The 24,000-nt window shown below is 43.1% G+C and overlaps 3 protein-coding genes across 7 annotated transcripts in view; all 3 read right to left on the reverse strand.

The window, feature by feature from the left end:
* msmo1 (methylsterol monooxygenase 1) overlaps positions 1 to 4,344 on the reverse strand; it is an 8,595-nt gene extending 4,251 nt beyond the window's left edge. Inside the window, exons 1-5 of one of the 2 annotated variants that reach the window (XM_058384871.1) lie at positions 4,035 to 4,344; positions 2,985 to 3,241; positions 1,235 to 1,383; positions 887 to 1,013; positions 645 to 799 (exon numbers count right to left, since the gene is read on the reverse strand). In XM_058384871.1, coding sequence (XP_058240854.1) covers positions 645 to 799; positions 887 to 1,013; positions 1,235 to 1,383; positions 2,985 to 3,241; positions 4,035 to 4,329 — 983 coding nt within the window. In that variant the 5' untranslated portion in view covers positions 4,330 to 4,344. Of the gene's footprint in view, positions 1 to 644; positions 800 to 886; positions 1,014 to 1,234; positions 1,384 to 2,984; positions 3,242 to 4,011 lie in introns of both variants that reach the window. The other variant, XM_058384872.1, reaches the window with a different exon arrangement.
* A 485-nt stretch (positions 4,345 to 4,829) lies between these two features.
* On the reverse strand, positions 4,830 to 16,815 carry klhl2 (kelch-like family member 2). The gene is made up of 15 exons (XM_058384870.1): positions 16,379 to 16,815; positions 14,297 to 14,422; positions 13,388 to 13,494; positions 13,135 to 13,256; positions 11,725 to 11,887; positions 11,466 to 11,575; positions 11,057 to 11,173; positions 10,803 to 10,952; positions 9,933 to 10,050; positions 8,949 to 9,146; positions 8,365 to 8,466; positions 8,098 to 8,226; positions 7,874 to 8,014; positions 6,739 to 6,882; positions 4,830 to 6,362 (listed from the first exon to the last, which is right to left on the reverse strand). Exons 1-15 carry the CDS (start codon positions 16,444 to 16,446, stop codon positions 6,334 to 6,336), a joined length of 1,824 nt encoding a protein of 607 aa, XP_058240853.1. The 5' UTR covers positions 16,447 to 16,815; the 3' UTR covers positions 4,830 to 6,333.
* Positions 16,816 to 18,388: 1,573 nt separating this feature from the next.
* Positions 18,389 to 24,000, reverse strand: part of rapgef2a (Rap guanine nucleotide exchange factor 2a) — a 32,836-nt gene continuing 27,224 nt past the window's right edge. For 2 of the 4 annotated variants that reach the window (XM_058384362.1, XM_058384363.1), the window contains 10 exons: positions 23,531 to 23,914; positions 23,233 to 23,444; positions 23,026 to 23,149; positions 22,375 to 22,398; positions 21,027 to 21,241; positions 20,771 to 20,881; positions 20,547 to 20,681; positions 20,236 to 20,389; positions 19,526 to 20,094; positions 18,389 to 19,447 (listed from right to left, as the gene is read on the reverse strand). In XM_058384362.1, coding sequence (XP_058240345.1) covers positions 19,422 to 19,447; positions 19,526 to 20,094; positions 20,236 to 20,389; positions 20,547 to 20,681; positions 20,771 to 20,881; positions 21,027 to 21,241; positions 22,375 to 22,398; positions 23,026 to 23,149; positions 23,233 to 23,444; positions 23,531 to 23,914 — 1,954 coding nt within the window. In that variant the 3' untranslated portion in view covers positions 18,389 to 19,421. The remainder of the gene's footprint in view (positions 19,448 to 19,525; positions 20,095 to 20,235; positions 20,390 to 20,546; positions 20,682 to 20,770; positions 20,882 to 21,026; positions 21,242 to 22,374; positions 22,399 to 23,025; positions 23,150 to 23,232; positions 23,445 to 23,530; positions 23,915 to 24,000) is intronic. The other 2 variants (XM_058384364.1, XM_058384365.1) reach the window with 1 other exon arrangement.

Here is a 24,000-nt window from a genome sequence, read left to right on the forward strand (position 1 = left end):
TAATCTGAAGGCCACATGAAGTTTGGAGGTCTGTAGCGATTGACTCTGCAGAAAGTTGGCGACCTCTTCGCACTATGCGCCTCAGCATCCGCTGACCCCGCTCCGTCAGTTTACGTAGCCTACCACTTCGTGGCTGAGTTGCTGTCGTTCCCAAACACTTCCACGTTCTTATAATACAGCTGACAGTTGACTGTGGAATATTTAGGAGCGAGGAAATTTCACGACTGGATTTGTTGCACAGGTGGCATCCTATCACAGTTCCACGCTGGAATTCACTGAGCTCCTGAGAGCGACCCATTCTTTCACAAATGTTTGTAAAAACAGTCTGCATGCCTAGGTGCTTGATTTTATACACCTGTGGCCATGGAAGTGATTGGAACACCTGATTCTGATTATTTGGATGGGTGAGCGAATACTTTTGGCAATATAGTGTAATGTGTGTGTGTGTATATGTGTGTGTACACGTATGTGTGTGTGTGTATACGTATATGTGTGTGTGTGTATATATGTGTGTGTATACGTATGTGTGTGTGTGTATATGTGTGTGTACACGTATGTGTGTGTGTATACGTATGTGTGTGTGTGTGTGTATACGTATGTGTGTGTGTGTCTGTGTGTGTGTATACGTATGTGTGTGTGTGTACCTGTGTACATCGATGGTCTCCAGCAGACGGATGGTAACCCAGGCCCATAAGAGAGCCATGTGATTACAGAAGACCATGATGCCGATGAAGAAGCCAGCGCCCAGGATCACTGTCTCTAACGGGTGTGCGTATTCCGCCTGCATCCCGAACGGAGCCTAAAGACACACACACACACACACAGTTACTGACAAAAGAGTTAATCATGAAGACATCTGATGTTTTTTTGGATGTAATCCACTCACGGTGAAATCATGGTGAACTTTGTGGATGTATTTGTAGATCCTGCGGTGATGAAGAGCTCGATGCAGGAAATAGTGCCACGTGTCCTCGATCACGGCACAGCCGAAACACTGAGCTAACAGATACGGCCTGAGGGAGGAAAAAAAGACAGGAGGAGCGTCACTGAAAACCTGACGGGAATCTGCTGGATGTAGTGCTGGATCTTTGGATTGATTGTTTATTGTAACACATGAATAGTGATAGCACCTGTACTTCCTGTTACAGAACTGGACACTACAGAAGCTTAACCTCTGAGATAATCACTGCTAATTACTAATCAATGAACCTGAACACTACAGGATTGCTCTCACCAGCGTGGCATGGACTCCCAGTCATAAGGGATGTTAAAGAACTCGGTAAAGTAGTAGGTGCCGCAGATGAGGGGCAGCTGGATGAAGAAGTGATTGAACAGCAGCATCTTTAAGCACTTCCACTGTTTCTCCCATGTCTCTGGTTTGTCCTAAAACACACACAAACACACACATAAAAGATTTCATTTATCATGAAGCAAGTGTATACACTATATTGCCAAAAGTTTTGGGACACCCCTCTAAATCATTGCATTCAGGTGTTGTTTTTCGGGGTTGGGCTCGGTTCCAGTGAAAGGAACTCTTAATGCTTCAACTTCATACCAAGACATTTTGGACAATTTCATGCTCTTTGTGGGAACAGTCTGGGGATGACCCCTTCCTGTTCCAACATGACTGCACACCAGTGACCAAAGCAAGATGCATAAAGACATGGATGAGTGAGTTTGGTGTTTCGGAGTCCTGACCGCAACCCCATAGAACACCTTTGGAAGACTGTGAGAACTTCTCGTCCAACATCAGTGCCTGACCTCACAAATGCTCTAGAGGAATGGCCAAAAAACTCCCATAAACACACTCCTAAACCTTGTGTAAAGCCTTTCTCAGAAGAGTAGAAGCTGTTATAGCTGCAAAGGGCAGGACAACTCCATATAACATTGATGTGCATGTAAAAGCAGACGTCCCAAAACTTTTGGCAATATAATGTATCTTAAATCAAATCCCTCTACAGTGTCATCTGATCACCTGCTTTTACAGAAGACGAGGAAAACTGGACCTTTTCGTATGAAGCACCATATATATACACGTCTGTACATTATACACCATAACACAAACACAAGAGGTCACATGAACTGCAGTTGTACTGTATGAGATTAAAATAAACTGGAATCCAGTAAGTAGAGAGATGCTGTATGTTAGTGGTTAAGGTGTTGGTTCAGAAGGTTGTGAGATTGACTCCCAGCTCCACCAAGCTGCCACTGCTGGGCCCCTGAGCAAAGGCCCTTAACCCTTAATTGCTCAGTTGTATAAAAAAAATGAGATAAAAATGTAAGTCGCTATGAATAAGGGGGTCTGCCAAATGGCAGAATGTTAACTCTGGATATTTCTGTGTTCGCTCTGTCTCATAACCAGCTTTGGATCATATAGATACTAGCCTTTTTGAACAACAAACAAATAATAATAACAATAATAATAATAATAATAATAATAGCCTGATAATCTCAAATTAGGGCAGCAGAAATCCCCAAGACTGTTGTATTTTGATTATTATACTATAAGAACAGTATTATAATGGATAACCACATGCAAACAAGTTACGAGACATAGAATAAACGTTCTGAATAATTATTTAAAAAATAAATTAATTAATTAACTAATTAATTTGCAGCAGAAACTGACCAAAAAAAATGTTTTGCCATAAAGTTTGCTTAATTCTATCACGAACTAAAAAGATGGAATTCAATCACGAATCCAATCCAAGCCGGATGACGAGGTTGAGTTAAAGATCATATTGACTTTTAAGTTAAAGTCAGTGAGCTCCACTGGAAGCTTGTCTCCTTGGACATGATTTTTCTCTAGCGAGGCTGAAACCTTGCCTGGTTTTGTGTTCAGGTCATGGAGCTCTCTGCCCTCTTCCACATACCTGAGATCACAGATGTTTTCAATTGGCTAGTGTGGATATGACTGACAGGAGAGAGAGAGAGAGAGAGAGAGAGGGAGAGAGAGAGGGAGGACAGCCTTAGGCTCCACCCACCTGCTGAATCTTATATCTCTGCATAAACGGTATGAACTGAAACAGGAAGCCCGGCAGACAGAACAGGAAGTAGACCAGCTCGTGCACGATGAGCGAGCCCCACGTCGCGATCTGGAACTTGCTGTAGTTCTGGAGCATGTGGTTCCACACCAGTTTCACGGGCTCCTGCAGCGGGTTCTGAGGCAGCAACGAGTCCACGAACTCCACGGCCAGGTACGCCGAGGACAAGACGTCAGCCGAGCTGTTCATCTCCATGTCTGAGATTCGACGGATGAACCGAGAGTCACATAAAAAACAAACACTATTATAGGCTTCAAAAGAGAGGAATAAAAGACTGGTGAAAGAACATGTACATCTGTAATAAGTGGAAAATAGTAATTCCTTTGGAAGGAATAAAACACTTGCTGTTATAGGAAAGTAATCACACCATCCTGTCGTTTATTATTTTCCCATAATCACATTCTAAATATCTGACTTCCTGAATAGTTGATAATTATGAATTATTAAATATGAGAAATTAAAAATTGTCCTTGTGAATAATAACAATAATAATAATAATAATAATTATTATTATTATTATTATTACTAATGTATAATAATTATAATAAGAATAAGAAAGTTATGTATAATAATAATAATAATAATTATTATTATTATTATTATTATTATATATAACTTTCTCTTTAAATTCATTGCTTTTTTTATTTTTTTGGGTTTACAAATATAGAATTAAATGTGGAAAATAGACAGAAATCATTTTTCATATTTAAATTGAGCATTTTTAAAACCATTACGACTTTTCAGGGTTGTAATAAAGGTGTAATAAACGTTTATAATGACGTTATAACCGTGTCAGAACGCAAAAAGCAGGCGGCGAAAGGTAAATACACGCGACTGTAAACAAACACTGCAATATACTTCATTCTGAAGTATTAAACTGTAAAAAATAAATCTTATAATAGACTTTAAACCCTTGCATTCTTATATTTAATAAACGTTTTTAGAATCCCTGTGAATGCGCCATTACCTCTCTCTCTCCCCGTCACTCACCTTCCTGAAGCGCAGCGCTCGCTCTACCTGTCCACGAGCTCAGGGCTCGTTTAATGTACACGAGTTTTAAGGCTTGTGATTGGATGAAACAAGAGCAGAGTGACGCGGCTTCCGGAATCCGGACGCTGATTGGTCTACGGTGTGGAGTGATGATAGTGAGACGGACGTAACCGTGGCGACGACCAATGGGAAGCGCGATCGACTTTTCCCGTACGGTGGTGGTACTCGGGGAGGGGCGTGTTTGGAGGAACTGGATGGGCGGGGCGAACGAGAAGGCGAGGTGGTTGCGGTTCATCCCGTAGTAATAAACTTTACGCTTTAAAGGGGTGGTTCCCAAATGACGGTTTTTTTCCTCAAAGGGTCCCTAAATATGGACCCTAAGGAGGGAGGTAGTGCTTAGTGAACACTAGGGCGCGAGCTAAATGGCCCACTAGCGTATAGCACGACACTTTAATTATCTATTTTTTTATACCACGTACAATCACCTAGCGATAACGAAAAAACAAAAAAGGCACAAACATATCCATAAAAAAAGCAGAAAAGGCATAAACATCCTATAAATATATTTTCAACATGAAATTATCTTGCGACTTCCGGTTAAAGCACGCCAACCGTGCCGCCATCTTGGAGAGGGCACCATAAACTACAGCGCATTCATATACGTCTATATCTTATTGCACATTTTTCTTTATTCCTGTTCTTTTTTCCCCCTCAAATTTCCTTTGCAATTATAACTACATGTGGCAAGCATTAACCTGAGATGTGTCCTGTGAACACACACACACACGCACAGAGCTTTAAATACAAGAAGCATGTTTATTATTCATGATATAAAACACATTATGAAATGGTTCAAGTGCGCTGCATTCCTCTTGACCAACACCTATTTTAATATTGATTAGAATAATTAATAATAGATAAATAGAAACACTAGAGAGAGTACAGAACCGAGATTAGAAAAGGTACAGAAGATAAAAGGAATGGAAAGGAAAGGAAGAAAAGAAAGAGAACATTTGCACATAATTGGTCAGTGTTCAGCAGTGGGCAGAGGGACGCAGTGTCCCGCTCTTCGCTGAACATATGACAGCAGTAGTTTAAAAACAGTACACAAACACACACATACGTACGTACGTACACACACTCGCATACACGCACACAAACACGAAAGAAACCTAGATCCATGCAGAAGCACTTCCACAGCCGAGCAGCCAGCAGCAGTCTGACACGATACACATGCTCAGACACACGCAGCAGCAGAGCAGCGCATCACGGATACATCCAGAACAGATATTCACACCCGGCCGGATCGCAGATAAAAGACACGGTGCGTAAGAAATGAAGAAATGTTCAGCGTTAAGACTTTTCAAACTTAGTTTGGCAAAGAAACTCGAGAAATGCGGGTGCAAGTCTCCTATTAACGTTCACACGATGCAGCTTTATGCTCGTCGATTAGCAGCTCTCATTCCTGCCGTAAAAACACCACCAGAGCAACCTAGTCCAATAGTCCGTCCTTCTTCATAAAATCATCTCTTCAAGTCCGGTGACTTTCGGAGATTTCAGAGCAAGAAAGTGCTGGTCCGTTTTTTTTAAAATTGAGTCCCGATTCCAGGTCCAATACATCCATGACGAGATCGAGGGCTTCCTTCAGGTCGAGGGATTCGCTCCCAAGCCCCACGGACAGACGCTGGAACGTTACTCTAGTGTTTTCAGAGGCATCCTTTCAATTACGTTAGAGTTTGAACCGCACGCTTGGTTAGTACTTTACTGCAAAAAGTGCAAAAATCTTCATCATACTGTAACTACTCTCAAATAAAAAGAAAGGAAGGAAAGAGAGAGAGAGAGAGAGAGAGAGCAAGAGCGAGAGAGAGAGCGAGAGGAGACAAGAAACAGAAAGGAAGAAAGAACAGGAAAAAAATGTGGTGGGGAGAGAGAAAGAGAAAGAGAGAGAGAGAGAAATATATAGATAGAGGAAAATTGAGAAAGACAGAAAGAAGCAGGAAGATACAGAGATAAAAACAGAAATAGAGACTAAGTGATATGTAGAGAGAGTGAAATAGAGACAGAGCTAGAATAAGTGTGTGAAAGAAAGAAAGAAAGAAAGAAAGAAAGAGAGAGAGAGAGAGCAAAAAAAGAGAGAGAGAGACAGAGAGAGAGAGCAGTTTTGTCCAGGCCTTCTGAATCATGAAGCAGCTCCAGGATGAAGCTTCAGCCTCGTCTTCAGTGTGAGCCACTCCTCAGCATCACGTCAGCTTATTTTCAGCTTCCACTTCAACTCAAAGAGATTCAACTCTTCAATTACTCAGAGAGGTTTATCAATGACCGACACACCTACACACACACCCCAGAAAAAAATAATTTTTAACAATACTTTTTGCTGTACTGAAGAACACTGTAATTAAACTGTATGTATTAAAGCGGCCACTAGATGGTGCTGTTGCTTACTAAGTATTACACGTTCACACGTATTCATAAACGAACTGTGTTAAAAAATAGAATATATTTATGATAGAACTGAGTATAAAAAGTTGCTATTATGATAAATAAAAGGGTTTTTATGAAAAAATAACCCATCTACTATGTTACTATATTATGTATTATGCTAATATTTGGAAGATGCGGCAACAAAATAAAGAACAAACAAAAAGCTCAGGATTTCTAGTCACAGTTTGCATCACCACCAAGCTGTTGGTTTTGCGAGCCTGACCTGCGTAGCTGCGCCCGGTGCTCATGCAGCTTGGCAATATGGTCCATTTATCCGTACTGGGATTATAAAACTCCACCGACGCCAGGTTACAGGAGCCGTCATCACCCCCGATCACGTACAGCAGATTGCTGACTGCACACACTCCTACAGAGAGACACGTGGGGACACAACGACGACTAAGCATTTCCACAAAAAAAAATAAAGAAAAGAAAATGAAGGATTACAAATCAAATTATTACTTGCATGAATATAAATATATAAACCGATCAGGCATAACATTGTGAGCAGTGTGAGGTAAAGTGAATAAGACTGATTATCTCCTCATCAAGGCACCTATATTAAGCAGCAAGTAAACATTTTGTCTTCAAAGTTGATGTGTTAGAAGCAGGAAAAATGGACAAGTGTAAGGATTTGAGCGAGTTTGATGAAGGGTCAAATTGTGATGGCTAGATCAGAGCATCTCCAAAACTGCAGCTCTTGTGGGGTGTTCCTGGTCTGTATCAATCAAAAGTGGTCCAAGGAAGGAACAGTGGTGAACCGGGGACAGGGTCATGGGTGGTCAAGGTTCATTGATGCTCTGCTTGGATCCATGTGGATGTTACTTTGACACGTACCACCTACCGAAGCATTGTTGCAGACCATGTACACCCTTTCCCTGGCCTCTTTCAGCAGGATAATGCGCCGTGCCACAAAGCAAAAAATGCTTCAGGAATAGTTTGATGAGCACAACAACCAGTTTGAGGTGTTGACTTGGCCTCCAAATTCCCCAGATCTCAATCCAATCCAGCATCTGTGGGATATGCTGAACAGACAAGTTCGATCCAGGGCGGTCCTGACTCGCAACTTAGAGGACTTAAAGGATCTGCTGCTTACATCTTGGTGCCAGATACCAGAGCACACCTTCAGGGATCTAGTGGAGTCCATGCCTCGAGGGGTCAGGTCAAATTGGGGGGGTGATGGGTCCATAATGTTATGGCTGATCGGTGTATATCATGAGGTCATCGTGAGTTTGCATTCTTAAAAAATTCACATGACATTTACGATGCATTTGCTCAACATTTATACATAACACAGTGCTGTAGAATGCCGATGTAGAACTAACACCACAACAAGCTTTAATAAATGTCCAGTTCACCTGCGTTCCGGCGACACATGTTCATATCGGCCACTTGTTTCCAGGTACCGGAGACGGGATCGTACACCTCACAGCTTTTCCTGACTAACGGGCCGTCATGTCCACCCACAGCATACAGGAGACCTTTCAGCACACCCACTCCTGTACATCAAACACACAGAGTATAAACTACAATCTGTGTAGAAATGTAAAGTATGTAAGAGGTGTGTGTGTGTGTGTGTAACCTGCTCCACTGCGCCGTGTGCCCATCTCCGCTATGTATGACCACTCGTTGGTGTTCGGGTTATACGCCTCCACAGTGCTCAAACACTGACGTGTCGCTCCATCATACCCACCAACTGCATACAGTATACCTGTGTCCACACACACACACACAAACACAGTGAATGAATGCAATACAAAGTACACATTTTCTGTACATATGTTTATTCTATTACATTTTTTTTGCATATAGGATATACTGTACAGGGCCTCCGATTGGCTTCGCTCACCTCCGACCACGCCCACTCCCACGCTGCTGCGCCGGGTGTTCATGGGAGCTACGTGGAACCATTCGTTGGTCTTCGAGTTGTACGCCTCGACTGTAGCCAGACCTGCGTGACATTTCTGAACATTTCATCTCATGCACTAAGGAGGTTTTCCCTTTCTCGGTATTTCCTATTGATGTTCATACAATATTTACATATTCGAAAGATTAAACTCTACACAGGTCTCTTCAGGTGCTGTCTTTTTAATGATTTTTGTGAAAATCATTCTTTGTTATTATACACTATATTGCCAAAAGTTTTGGGACACCCCTCCAAATCATTGAATTCAGGGGTTGGGCTCGGCCCCTTAGTTCCAGTGAAAGGAACTCTTGGTGCTTCAGCATACCAATACTTTTGGCAATATAGTGTCGTTAAATCCTATCTTAAGATGTTTATTCTTCACTATTACTGAAATTGTAGATTTGTTGTATTCATCCAAAGACAACTTTTTACACCTTTTCCCCTCTTAAATATACTTCAAGCTTAGGAAAATGTATTTATTAATGCAGACATCACTGGTATCTCAGGGTTTCTGTCTTGGTGTTTACCTGTGCTGCCATCAAATCCACCCACGGCATAAAGGAGTCCATTAAGAACAGCGGCACCTAGTGTGGACCTCCGGTCCTGCATACTGCTCACACAGCACCACTCGTCTTTCACAGGGTCGTACGCGTCCACTGTTCTCACACGCAGAGAGCCGTTAAAGCCTCCGACAGCGTACACCATGCCACCCATGTACACTACACCTACACACAGAGATGTGAAGGAATCAAAGACGGAGTGCATCAAAAAAATACACAGAAAATGAGAGAGAAAAATGATCCACAGCTAAAAGTTAAACATCTTATAGTTGTTAAGTATCAGTTAATAATGAGCCGATATTACATACAGCTATATACACACGGATCAGCCATAAGATTATGACCACTGGCAGGTAATGTGAACAAGACTGATGATCTCCTCATCATGGCACCTGTTAGTGGGTGGGATATATTAGGCAGCAAGTGAACATTTTGTCCTCAAAGTTGATGTGTTAGAAGCAGGAAAAATGGACAAGTTTAAGGATTTGAGCGAGTTTGACAAGGGCCAAATTGTGATGGCTAGACCACTGGATCGGAGCATCTCCAAAACTGCAGGTCTTGTGGGGTGTTCCCGGTCTGCAGTGGTCAGTATCTATCAAAAGTATTCTTTAAGTCCTGTAGGTTCTCCATGGATTGAAAGCATCTGCTGCTAACATCTTGGTGCCCGAAACCACAGCACACCTTCAGGGAGTCCATGCCTCGAAGGGTCAGGGCTGTTTTAGCAGCAAAAGGGGGACCAACACACTATTATGCAGATGGTCTTAAAGTTATGCCTGATGGGTGCATATCCATTTATAAAATTGAAACGAATATTAACATATGTGGCAACTATATTCTGGCAAAAAAAAACACTTTTAAGCCAGATTCAGATTGAGTCTGACTCTCCAGGCTGACATATATACCGGTTCTGTATTCAGAGGAAGCGGACAGATGGACTCGGGGGATTTGTACCTGCTCGACATCGTCTGGATGGCAGTTCTGCTACCTGGTACCATCTCTCCTCTTCAAAGTCATAACACTCCACACTGCGGATAGCTTTCGGGGCTTGGCCTCCAACAACCACCATCACCTACAAAACACAACACAGAGATACACAGAAAGAAAAAACAATTTAGTTCACAATTTAGCACATGGCAAGATCTGTGTGGATAGCTAACTAACTAGCAAGCTCTGTTCCTACTTGAAACAAACTGAATTTCGTAACTTGTTTACAAAGAAGATACAGCTGAATCATGCCGTATAGCAAAAGAGGGAAATTCTGCTTTAGATCACAGTCAAAAAGGGCTTTTAAAAGTCCCCTGCATCCTTCAGTAGGCAAGTTCTACCATATTTAGCTGGAATATATCAACTATTCCTTTGCGTATGTAAGGAACTGTCGCTATTAGAAAAAGTTTCTTATTTATTTTTAAGTAATAAGAACAAATATTGATCTCAAAGGACATTTTACATTTGCGACAATTGACAGACGCCTTTATCCAGACAGACCAACAATTTTATGTCTTTTTATACAACTGAGCAATCAACCTTGCTCAGGGAAGCAGCAGTGATGGACCTGGGATTCGAACTCACAACCTTCTGATCAATAGCCTAACACCTTAACCACTAAATGATTGGCATATAAAGTTTTTCGACACCTTCTATTGTGTTGCCATGGTAACATGATGAATTAACAGGCCACTAACTCCAATGTAACTCATACAACGTGGCCTAAAATTCACCTGAACATTCGGTGCTTGGACCCCTGAAATCGCTGCTCTATTGAAACTTATGTACTATTTAAGAAACACTACGCATGGGTAATAAAGACACACCCACACCCACCTTCGGGTAGCTGACTGGGGTGCGCACTCTGGTGCGGACGGTCTTCATCATGGAGCGCTGCTCGGCCGGCAGCAGGTGGTACTTCATGGCCTCGATCAGGTAGTCTTTACAAGCGCTGCTGTTCTTCACCAGCGTTTCCTCCTCCACCCTCTGTGCAATCACACCATGCATCATGTTTCAGTGCAATTATACCAACACATTTAATCTGCATTACATTTGGTTGGCTATTTTTAATCCATGCGTCACACACAAACCTGTACGAGGTACTCTCTGGACAGGAGAGGCAGGCGTACGTGCTCCATCAGACGAGACATATGTTCCTGGCGCACGTCCTTATCGTGTTTGACCCACGCAATGACCGCCTCGAACACCTACACACAGACGCGGAAGAAGCCTATTAGCATAATGCCACATTCTGGTTCAGCGCACTTGCCTCCAAATCATTTCGATTTCGAGTCATTTTAACAGCCCTTCTGTGCTGCCGACCGTCACCACGACAACCCTGGACAATACGTTTTGCATGATGCCATAGCAACGATGCTGAAAAGCATCACGGGACAGCTGCTTGTTTTCGAAAAGAAAAGGTCTAGAAACATCTAGGAGAACACAGGTTATGGCTGATCAGTTCCTCAGTGTGTGTGTGTGTGTGTGTGTGTGTGGTACCTTCTCTTCAGAAGGTATGGTGAGTTTATCGCTGGCGATAAGGCTGCACACTTGCTCCATGCCCAGATTGAGGAACTCCTCACACTGCATCACCTCTGAGAAGTGCTGCTCTGTGTGCATCCATGAGAAAGGAGATAAAAAAAATTAATCCATGAAATAATCCACGTTGTAGTAACGTCAATTATTTTCCTAGTGACGTATCACAATGTGCATGTGCATTTGTGCATACTCACACCCACAGACACACACACACACCTACCTGCATACGAGTTGGCCAGGTTGAGGAGGTCAGAGCATGCATGCAGGTCAGCGAAGGCCCGGATACCGAGACAGTTTGTCGGGTGGAGCTGAGTGGAGAGAAACTCGCAACATGCTCTCTTTACCTCCTGCAGCTGGAGAAGACCGGCAGCAGGCAGCAGCACCTGCACACACACACACACACACACACACATTCATTCACTTATTCATTTATAATAAACGCTTCATCATGATCAGATGAGTTTCTGGCAAGTCAGTAGTTTTATTTCTTCTAACCTTAATTTTATAATAAAAACTGATGGGAGTGGTCTCCTCCAGGGTGACTCCGCCCACAGTCGTATCTGAAGGCTCGCCTATGTACAGCCACTGTTCTTCATTGATTGAATGGTTTAAACAGGATGACCAGCTTTCATATTTGCAGCAACATATAGTAAATATGCTCATCTCTCCAAAACGGAGCCATTCTGATCCAGTTAAAACAGTGCAGACCTTTTGCTCCTCGTTAGTGTATCAGGGTTTCGTAACAGGCAGAGGAACGTTAACTCGTACGCCAGACCGTAGAGCACTGGGTGTTAGTGAGAACGCACACTTGAAGTGTTATTCAACACACGCATACTTTGAGCACTTACAAGCCGCCCACTCACACACACCGCCCACATGCTCACATTTGCTCAAGATTTCATTAAGGGCTTTCTATGGCACCCGTGAGCCAAAAGGACAAAGTGTAAAGAGTGAAAGGAGTCAAAAAGCAGAGCTGTGCACCACTCCCTAATCTCATCTTCTGAGCATAAACTGAGACAGAAGCTCTTACTGAACCCTTTATCTTTATTTAACACATTATGAGTGATGCATTCAGTTTGAGAGACTAGAAAGGGGTGAATTCTATCATAGTGGCTTGTACACACCAACCAGGCATAAGATTATGACCACCGGCCTAATATCGTGTTGGTCCTCCTTTTGACCCATCATGCACTGTGTATTCTGACACCTTTCTATCATTAACTTCTTCAGCAGTTTGAGCAACAGTAGCTTGTCTGTTAGATCGGATCACACGGGCCAGCCTTCTCTCCCCACGTGCATCAATGAGCTTTGACCCTGTCACCGGTTCACCACTGTTCCACCACTGATACTGACCACTGCAGACCGGGAATACCCCACAAGAGCTGCAGTTTTGGTTGCTGGTGCCAGATGGGCTGCTTTGAGTATTTCAGAAATGGCTGATCTATAATAATGAGGCTCTGTGAGCTTGTGTATGCGGAAGAGGGCAGACAACACTAGTGCCCTGTATTGCACTGAGGTCAGCTGGTTTCACATGTCTCAGAGGAAGCATGTGTTCCTTGTGTCCCTGTAGCTGTCGTATGACTTGGGGAAATGGATAGTGGGTGTCCATATAAGGAAGTGACCACGTCACCTGTACGTTCTCTTCGGTGACCTGTATTTCGGCAGTGTAAACGTAATCGATCAGCATGCCCAGCGTCCAGCCATCTATCTCCTTTATCCGCACCTTCTTCTGCCTGCTCTCGCTCATCTCGCCTACAAACACACAAACACAATCGTTATCTCAACACACAAACAAGCTAACCTTCCCATTTCTCATATCTCTCCAGAACCATTATTATTATTACTATTATTACAATTATTACTATGTGAGAATGAGTGTAAACCTGTGAACATGGCATGGAAATACGGGCTCCCGGCTGCCAGAACCACTCGGTGAGCTGCGATCTCCACGTCCTCTGCTACAATGGTCACGTCACACAACACACTCTGACTGGCAGAGAAATAAAGAGAAAATAATAGAGTTATACCTACAAATAATATACACCGATCAGGCATAACCTTATGACCACTGGCAGGTGAAGTGACTAACACTGATGATCTCCTCATCATGGCACCTGTTAGTGGGTGGGATATATTAGGCAGCAAGTGAACATTTTGTCCTCGAAGTTGATGTGTTAGAAGCAGGAAAAATGGATAAGCGTAAGGATTTGAGTGAGTTCGACGAGGGGCCAAATTGTGATGGCTAGACCACTGGATCAGAGCATCTCCAAAACTGCAGCTCTTGTGGGGTGTTCCCGGTCTGCAGTGGTCAGTATCTATCAAAAGTGCTCCAAGAAAGGAACAGTGGTGAACCGGTGACAGGGTCAAGGCACATTGGGGAGCAAAGGCTGGTCCGTGTGATCCGATCCAACAGATGAGCTACTGTTGCTCAAACTGCTGAAGAAGTTAATGCTGGTTCTGATAGAAAGGGGTCAGAATACACAGTGCAGGACGGGTCAGGGCTGTTTTGGCAACAAAAGGGGGTTCAACACGATATTAGGTAGGTGGTCATAATGTTATGCCTGATCAGTGTATATCTCACACAAAGTATTATAATTACATAGAAATATAGAAGTGAAAAATAAATCTGTTATGCTGCTATACATCTATTTCCATATCACGGAATGTTTTATACTAATCTTATTTATTCGATAATCTCTACTCTCATAAACAGAAATCTAATCCTTAATTATTAGAGACAGATCTGAACATGCAGGTTTTGCAGCCACACACACACACTCACGCAAGCATACCTGCGCAACTCGTTCATGATCCTGAAAGCTTTCTTCATGTGCCGAGGGTTAATGGTGACGGCACTCTGCTTCTCACACACGTCATCCTTCAGCTCCACAGCTTTATGATGGCAAAGCTTAGTGCATCTGGAAGGAAAAAGGGAAAAAAAAACACACACACACAATTAAAGGAGGATGATTTTGCATGCATAAATAAATAAATAAATAAATAAATAAATAAATAAATAAATAAATAAATAAATAAATAAATAAATGCTAAACTCAAACATTGAAGCATTTTGTGACAGCAGTTACAATTTATTTATTAAAAACTGCTGCATCATATATTTCCTTTCCCCTAATTACAGACAAAAAAAAAAAAACAACAACAATAAAATGACAGTTCTAAGTCCTAAAGACTTTTCTGTGGCAAAAATCATAAAGTTACAGCTTTACTGCTGAAACTGGAGACTCCTACCATGAGGAATAGCTCTGTATTCTTTGCTCATCATGTTTTTCATCTGTCTATTATCCACCGTAATGAGCCATCACTATAGAAACTGACCAATCAGAAACGAGCATTCAGTAGTACTATGACATTGGGTTTAAAAATATTACTTTAAAAAAAACTAAAATTTAAAATAAATAAATAAATAAAAAGTCTAAATTTGTTTGTTTGTTTTTGTAAAATTTTCTTTATTAAATATCAAAAATACTTTTAAAATGTTTTATATATCTGGCTAAATTTATTATTTTTTTTAAATTGTAATATTTAATATTTTTAACCCAAATATCCCAATACTATTGAATGCTCAGTTCTGACTGGTCAGTTACTATAGTAACGGCTCATATTTCATCGTTTAAGCTTCGTTTAGCCAAACAGAGAGAAATTTGACAAAAAACAAACAAACTGCACATGCTATAGATGCAGTGGACAAAAATGATACCGATCAGTGCCTCTGGACTGACGTGTATGTAGAAATAACAACAATTCCAGTGTTTTATTTCAATTTCAGAACTACCAGAGAGCCGGGGTCAGGTACAAGGTTCAATCTCAAAACGTGTTGCAAGAGACAAAGACGGGTGGAAGATGACTAAGACCCGCTGCGCAAAATCTACACCTACAATCATATCTATAGGTAGGTGTCCTGTAAATCTATACAGTGTTTAGATACTATAACAATGCTGCTGGGTCTGTTTCTGTGCTGAGAAACTGCTGGTCCATTTCCATTAAAGAAATAAAGGACATGTTGTTGTTGTTCTTTCGGCTGCTCCCTGTTCGGGGTCACGACAGGTCCGTATGTTACGATTTGGCACAGGTTTTACCCAGGATGCCCTTCCTGACGTAACCCTCCCATTTAATCCGGGCTTGGGACCGGCACTGAGAGTTAACTCTTCAATTGCTGGGTTATAGCCCGGGAATCGAACCCTGGTTGGGACGGGATCCTGCCGCTGGACCACCAGGAGGCTTTTTTAGGACATGTTAAAGGGGAAAAATAACAGGATAGTCTGCGCTAATCATATTTACTTAATTAGATTGCCACTTTATTACACGACACTTAGACTATAGCAGCTTCACATAATTAGATCCTCCATTGTTTATTTTCTCTCTTAAAGTTAATAAGCCGTCTCACACCCGGAGTACACTGACTGGAGACTCCTTCCATAAATGACAAACAAACAAACAAACAAACAAACAAACACAGTTATCACTATCATAGCGTTCATCATTAGCCCATATTTGACATATGGCGTGTCCGCCATCACAGGCTGTTGCTATAGAAACGACAACGCGCATGAATCAGACCCTGTGATTTGCCTCGCAGCCGGAACTACTGTCTCTTATATTCTTATAAACCGATATTCTGACTGTATTGTAAAGCTATTTGTTTTAGTTTGTTTTGTTTTCTACTCAATGTCAGATCTGCTTTATTTGTTTCAACATGACAGTGTTTGTACTTTATAAAGTATAAGAGTTAGCGCGAGTAGAGTGATAGCTGTGTGTCAAAAAAATAGAAATCAGAGACAAAAACACAGAGAGAGGGAGGGAGCGAGAGAGAGAGAGAGAGTTAGCTAGCTAGCAAGCTAGTTCGTTAGGCTTACAGCGGATGGATCTCCATGTTGTGGTGTGTGTTCAGGCCGCGATCTCTGTCACTACTTTCTTGCACCATTCCATCTCAACAGATCTCGGCCCTGACAGAGGAAATCCGCATCACACCGCCGCCGTCACTCGGGTTAGGAGTCCAGCTCAGCTGTCGCTGCACATCCAGCTACTGTAAACACACGGGCGTCTCGCGCTCGCTCGCTCTCGCTCTCTCGCTCTCTCTCTCTCTCTCTCTCTCTTTCTTTCTTTCTTTCTTTCTTTCTTTCTTTCACACTCACACACACACACACACTCTTCAGAGCAGACTCGCTAGGAAAGCACGACAGCCATGTCCTATGCCTTTGACTGCGCTTGTTATTTTTCTCCTCGGTGAAGCGATGCGAACGGGGTGAAAGAAAGTAGAGAGCGCGAGAGCAAGACGCTGCTTTAACGACCCAGCGTGAACGGCAGCGTGCACGGCAGCGCCACCTGCCGTGGAAGACTGAGAAACATAGCGCCTGCCGTGCACCCGATCTCCATACCATCATACCCGGAAGTCGGGCGTCACATATTGAATATAGATCGCGGAATGAACGCCGCGCCTGCGCAATTGGGAGTTCCACGCGCCTGTATGGGTAAATAGCCTTTATATATATATATATATATATATAGGGAGGATGGAGCAATGGCAAAAAATCAATACAAATTAATTTCAATATTCGTATAGTATTCATCACATACATTTTATTTTGATCTTATAATAATGAATAAATATTCTATTTTTTTTTTTTATAGTAGTAGCCAACGCAAGGCGACTGACGAAATAAAATCCTTCAAAATGGCATTAAATGGAAGTTTTTCTCCTAAGTGCCATCAGACATCAAACTGAAATTGTTTTTTTTCCCTTCACATAAACAGTATTGAAATGCTGTCAGAGTTGAATAAAAATAGAATTGAAAAAGAAAAGAAAAGAAATAGAATTATCTGTGTGAAATTAACTCATCTGGTTTATATCCGGACTAGACTCTATAGCTGAATATTTTCCTATTGTCCTGAAGTTTTATTCCTCTTATACCACATCAATTTAACCATATTATCATTTCTTACTCATTAATAGATGCCTCTACATACTTTTAATTGGTTTGCCTTCAATAAGAAATATTTGAGTGGGTTGCTACTCCACTCAAATGGTGCAGTATCCACTATTTGTACTTTTACTTGACTGTCCTGCACAGAGTCCTGACCTCAAAGATCCTAATAGAACACCTTTGGGATGAATTTGAGCGGAGACTGAGAGTCAGGCCAAAACTCGGACATCTACCATTACATGCACATGAATGTAATATGGAGTTGCAGCTATAACAGCTTCAACTCTTCTCTTCAGGCTTTCCGCAAGGTGTGTGTTCATGGGAATTCCTCTAGAAGTGTATTTGTCAGGTCAGGCACTGATGTTGGACGAAAAGGTCTGGCTCAGTCTCCACTCTAATTCATCCCAGAAGGTGTTCTATCAGGTTGAGGTCAGGACTCCGAAACACCAAACTCACTCATCCATGTCTTTATGGACCTTGCTTTGGTCACTGGTGTACAGTCATGTTGGAACAGGAAGTGATCATCCCCAAAAACTGTTCCCACAGAGCATGAAATTGTCCAAAAATGTCTTGGTATGAAGCTGAAGCATTAAGAGTTCCTTAATGCTAACTAAGGGGCCGATCCCAAGCCCTAAATTCAATGATTTGGAGGAGTGTTCCAAAACTTTTGGCAATATAAGTATATCTTGATATTAACTAAATTATCCAGTACAACTTGCATAGCAACACTGACCTCTAGTGGCGAACTGTGGCTTGTACACCTTGGAGCACGAAACACCACAAACATGGCAGAAGAGTTATACAGTAGTAACAAATAATAAAAATTTCATTAGCATCTATTTAATGCTAATTTTCATTAGCAACTAGCAATTGATCTATGAAAGTGTCTGAGGTTTTATGCAAAACTCCATGCTTAGGGACAAGAAGACACCAGAGGAGACGTCATTGCTACAGTATTTATTTCTTGGTCATTCAAACTCATTTTAGCTGAATGTCTCTTCCAACAGTATATAGCTCTCTGCAATCTTAAACAAAATATAACCAATATTTACAATTTTTTTTTGTATTAAAAATACAAAATGTGATACAGACAGCTGTCTTTTTAAAAGACATAGAAATACATGTGGTATGAAAAGGTTCGAGGCGGGGAAATGAGAGACCTAGGCTCTTTCTTATCTCATATGTAATTATGACCTAAAAAGTAGCTATGTAATAACTATTTCATAACAAGTAGCAACAACGCAAACTTTCAGTTCCTTTCTTTATACACTTTCTCCATCTGTGCAACGGGTCAGAATTTGTGCCTAATGCCACTGGCGAAGAGAGGAATGAAATTTGTTTCGATAATAAAAACAGAGCTCATGATTGAAATGAATTAAAAACGATGACGATGCTCGAGAGTGCATTTGGAAATCAGTGTGTGAGAGACAGACATGATTGAAATCACAAAAATAAAATAAAATAAAAGTAACAAGATCCACTGAATACTGATGGCAACACTGAGTTGTTTCTGAGGTCTATGGCGTAGCTTTCCCTCGCTCACACACATACACACAGACACAAACACTTTCTGATTCAAGTATCCTTGCATGCAACACACACACACACACACACACAACGTAGACTTCAGACAACAATTAAAATAACACTGTTTCCATGAGAAAAAAACAAACAAAAAATGAGTTTCTGTGTATGTGAATGTTCAAGATGTCCGTTTTCCTTCATTTTCTTTCCTTCAAAGTGCCAAAACATCTTTCTTGTGGTTCTCACAGTGATTTCAAACCAATTTAAAACAGAAAAAACAACAACAGCAGCGATGTGTTGTGTTGGTTGTCTCTTCACCACAGACTCTGTTCCCGCTTGCTTTGGGATTTGATTGACAGCTGATTCAGAGGACAGCAGGAGCGGAGACGGTTTTGGTTTGGAGAAGCTTCGTGTGGAGCAGATGACCGGAGCGTGGCTGTGTGCTGATTTCTCACACCGCGGATATCTGCTCATTCTCTGGAAAGACAGACGCGGAAATCAATCTCTCTTCCTTTAATAATATTGCTATTCAAACATAAAGAAGTGAATCCTTACCGTCACAGGGCGGTCGCCGGGGCGGAGGACAGTGAGTGTATCCGTGCATGCGGGTAGGTGGGCGTGGCTGTGGGGGCGGTTCTAAGTCCAGTGACCTCTTGATGAGGCGGGACCTCTGCAGGGCTGTGTTGTAATCGGGTGGGCGTCGGCCAGGGGTGTGACCGTGAACGAGATTATGGTTATGCCCGAGTTCCTCGACCTCGGCTAGGGACCGAGCGGTGTATCCAGGCGGAGTGGGTGGAGGCTCTCGGAAATTCCCTTCCCTCCGACCCGTGGTGTTCTTTTGCACGTTCGGAACTTCATCCTTTCCCCCTCGCCGCTTGATCGTGCCCGTGTCGCCTTCCGATTCGTCGGCCCAGTAGCCTAGAGGTGTGGCCGACTGGCTCCGCCCAATACCTGGCCCCTCCGATAAGGTCTCCCAGCTCCGGCTGTCATAGTAGCCGATGCGCTGAGGGATGCTCTGGATGTTGTCGTGAGAGCCGCTGGAGCAGGACGTCCAGCTGCCCCGCCCACTGTCGGCAGCATCCAGTGAGGCCCGGTCACACTGGTCCTGGGTCAGTGAATAAGATCTGACAAGAGAAAGAAAAAACAAATGCGAATGAATTAGATTTTCTGAAAACATGGAATTCTTGATTCTGATTGGTTAGAAAGTCTTTCTAGTAATTTTCTAAAAATAAATAACCGAACCGCATACGATTGAAGCTGCTTACCCGAGACTGATCTGATCCAGCTCCGTCCGGTGTGTGTGAGGAGTCTGCGAGCATGTGCGTGTGTGAGACGGGGCGTGTGTGTGCGGGTGGACGTGGTCATCTGCCGTGAGCAGGTCAGATGATGAGGAACTCACTAGACTCAGCTGATCAGGTCCTGGAAAAACAAACATTTAGTCCATCAGATCAAATAAAATCGAACAAACGAATAAAGCAAACACACAATTACACAAATTGTCTAATGGATTTGTCCCACACACACACACTGCAAGACGAAACGCTAATACAAGTTGTGTGATCTGGAGTGTTTGTACCCTTTCTGGATGAGTTGCTAGGAAAAGTGGGCGGAGACGATCGGAGAGAGGAAGCATTTGATTGGCTGTCTTCCTGTGGTCTTTTCGGTCTGTCCTGGCCCTCTTCTGCAGGGTGAGACCCGGGGGTATGTGCACCTGGGGAGGTGAGGACAAAGTGAGCTTTATTCACAGGAGAAGAATAGCGCTTATGATCATAATTTTTTGGCTAGTTTGTACGTCATTACCGAATGTTTCTTTTGGTGGCGGCTTCTTTCGGGGAATATTCTTTGGAGTGGGGCTTCTTGGCGTTGCTGGAGACGCATCGACTCGCCTTTTTTCCACATTGCTCTTATGCACTGCAGAACACAGAAACATGCAAACATGAACGCACTTCCTAAAACGGATCTAAAAAAAGAAGGTACAAGAAGTGTAACTTTAGAGAAAATGCTCACTTCAGCTCTTCTAATTCTGGAGTGCTGTGTGTACGTGTCAGGGACTTACCCGTGTTGTTGGCGGGCTCCCACTGCAGAGACAGGGTGTGTAGGGCGTCCTCGTCGCTCTCGTACGCGAGCACGTCGAGGTACTGCCGCACGCGTCTGCTCATTAACTCCGTCTCGTAGAGTTTCTTGGCGCTGAGGAAGGAGCTCCGTCTGCCTCTCCGCCTGTGACCCACCGTCCCCTCAGACAACGAGGAGCTGCTCACCTGACTCAGAGATCTACACACACACACACACACACACACACACACACACACACACGACAAAACCCAATAAGAACATCGATCAGTAAACTGAAATGATGGATGCTATGAGGGGGGGAAAAAGAAATAAAAAAACAAATGGCTGAAACTAAAAAAATAATGTGTTCAGGCATGCTCAAATATTCTACAACCTGCTACAGCTCGTGCAGAGGAGAGGAGAAGAGAAGAGAGGAGAAGAGAGGAGAAGAGAAACAGCTGAGACTGAAAACAAGAATAGGAGAATAAGAGACAAACAGAAGTAGAAGTAGAGAAAAAAGAAGGGAAAGGGGAAGTAGAGGAGAGGACAGGAGGAGAGAAGAGGAAAGAAAAGGGCAGAAGAGAAGGGAAGTCAATAAGGGGAGAGAAAAGTAGAGGAGTAAAGAAGATAAGAAGAGGAGAGGAGAGGAGTGAAGCAGAGGAGTGGAATAGAGAACAGGACAGGAGAAAAGAGGAGAGGTCAGGAGTACAGTAAAGAAGAGATGTAGAGGAGTAGAGCAGAAGAGAAGAGGAGAGAAGAGCAGTAGAGAAAATGTCGGGAGAGGAGTAGAGAAAAGAAGAGGAGAGCAAAGGAGAGAAAAGGAAAGAGGAAGAGTAGAGAAAAGGAAAGAAGAGGTGTAGAGGAGAGGAGAGGAAAGGAGAGGAGATGAGAGGAGAGAAAAGGAAAAAAGAGAAGTAGAGAATAGGAGTAGAGAAAAGGAGAGGAGAGAAGAGGAGTAGAGAAGAGAAGAAGAGTACAGGAGAAGAGAAGAGTAGAGAAGTGTAGAGAATAGAAGAGTAGAGGAGTAGAGAAGAGGAGAGAAGAGGAGTAGAGAAGAGAAGAGGAGAAGAGAAGAGGAGAAGAATAGAGAAGAGAAGAGGAGTAGAGTAGAGTAGAGTAGAGTAGAGTAGAGTAGAGAAGAGAAGAGAAGAGAAGAGAAGAGAAGAGTAGAGAAGAGAAGAGTAAAGGAGTAGAATAGAGTAGATTCGGTGCTCTGTACCCGGTTAATATCAGTCTCTGTGAGTGGAGTTAATCACACGGCACAACCAGCAATGTTAATACACATTAGGAGTCAAGACAGCAAGAGAGAGAGAGAGCGCCAAAAAAAACGGCTGAGCGACAGTCCCACTTACCCAAGACTCCTCCATTTTTTCTTCCTAAAACACAGCCGTGAAGACACCAAAGAGGAGGACGGAGAGAAAAAGACATAAAAAGGGAGAGAGAGAGAGAGAGAGAGACAAGAGAGACAGACAGGTGCTTATACAGTAAAGCCCACAGAACAGAGGCCACAGACCACAGGAAGAGCCCCGCTTCGCACATCAAGCACAAACACGGCTGACGGAAACGTGACCAGAACAGTTAATACATCATTTTCTTACAGGGCGTGTTTAAGCAAATCATCAAAAGCTGAATGTCAAACCGTAGAGCGCTGCACGGGGACAGCTTTTAACAAAGTGAGAGGTACAATACAAGCAGATTAATGACAAATTAAACAGAAAAATCTCCCACCAAAGCTAGAGCTAGACTGCCTTTCAGCCACCTATCTTTATTCCATCATGACTACTCTTCATCTAGGTTATATGCAGGTACCAGCCAGGATGACCGAGAGCGTTGCTATGGTTACGTATTGGCAAAAAAGGTGCTCCCGTCAGCATTTTTCCTGTAGGAGGCTGTTTTTTCCCCCGTATATATTTTGTCCCTACTCCCATGCAGCTCTCTGTATGATAGTGTGTGTGTCTTTTGCAAACATTCTTGGAGGAAAAAAAGTGTGTGTGTGTGTGTACCTGGTCCTGAAGAGCAGCGCTGGATCCATGGTGACTGACGCCAACCGAACCACGTGCCTGATCTCTCGAGCGATCATTCTCAGTTTCTCGAAATTGACCAGTCCGTCCACTTTAGAGTCGTTACCTGTAACACGCACAGACACACAGGCTTAAAGACTCTGAATCTTCTCGAGTTCTTAAAGGATTTAGGTGCATGTTGAATCTTACCCTCGTGGAGGAAGGTGAGGTCTTTCTTTATGACGGGGAAAAGGGGAATGATGGGTGGTTGGAGATTGTGCTTGTTCAGCAGGTTGCGGTATTTGGCCATGTTGCGCGACGGGTCAAAGACCTCCTGCAGCTCGAAAAACAGCTTTTCGTATTTAGCCGGCAGACGCTCCCATGTAGCGCGCAGACGCGACACGGGGGCAAGATTCAGCCCACTGAAAGACACAAGGGGAGTTTATGAAGATGCACGATGCTCATACCTCATTCACAGAGAGTCATGACCGAGTGCAGTCCAAGTTACCTGATTATAGCGAACATGGAGTTAAAGTTCTTGCATTCGCGACAATGTAGGGCAACTTTGATGAAGTGCTTGATGATCTTCATCCTCTTGGCCTGGTTGGATTCCCGCACGATCTCCGTGGCGACCCAGAACGTCTCCTGGTTGACCAGGTCTTCGAAGTTGCGAAGGTTGCTCGGCGGCTCGTTCGGGCGCAGCTTGAAGAGGTCGGTGATGTAGTCGGTGGGCTCGATGCTGGCGAACAGCGTGTAGTTGCGTGCTGAGAGCTGATTGGCTATCTCCGTGGAGCTCAGAGATAACAGATAAACCTGAGATTCTCGTTGCAGTTCTTGGGCCTCCACGTCCGAGCACAGAGTCTCTGTCTCCATGTTGCTCTTCAGGTAGTACCTGATTTTGATAACGGAGAAAAGAAACCGGAAAACCCGGAATATTAATAATCTGTATTGAAATGATTTTAAGGAGCTGACTGGACC

This window comes from Hemibagrus wyckioides, linkage group LG29, assembly GCF_019097595.1.
Source record: "Hemibagrus wyckioides isolate EC202008001 linkage group LG29, SWU_Hwy_1.0, whole genome shotgun sequence".
NCBI lineage: Eukaryota > Metazoa > Chordata > Actinopteri > Siluriformes > Bagridae > Hemibagrus > Hemibagrus wyckioides.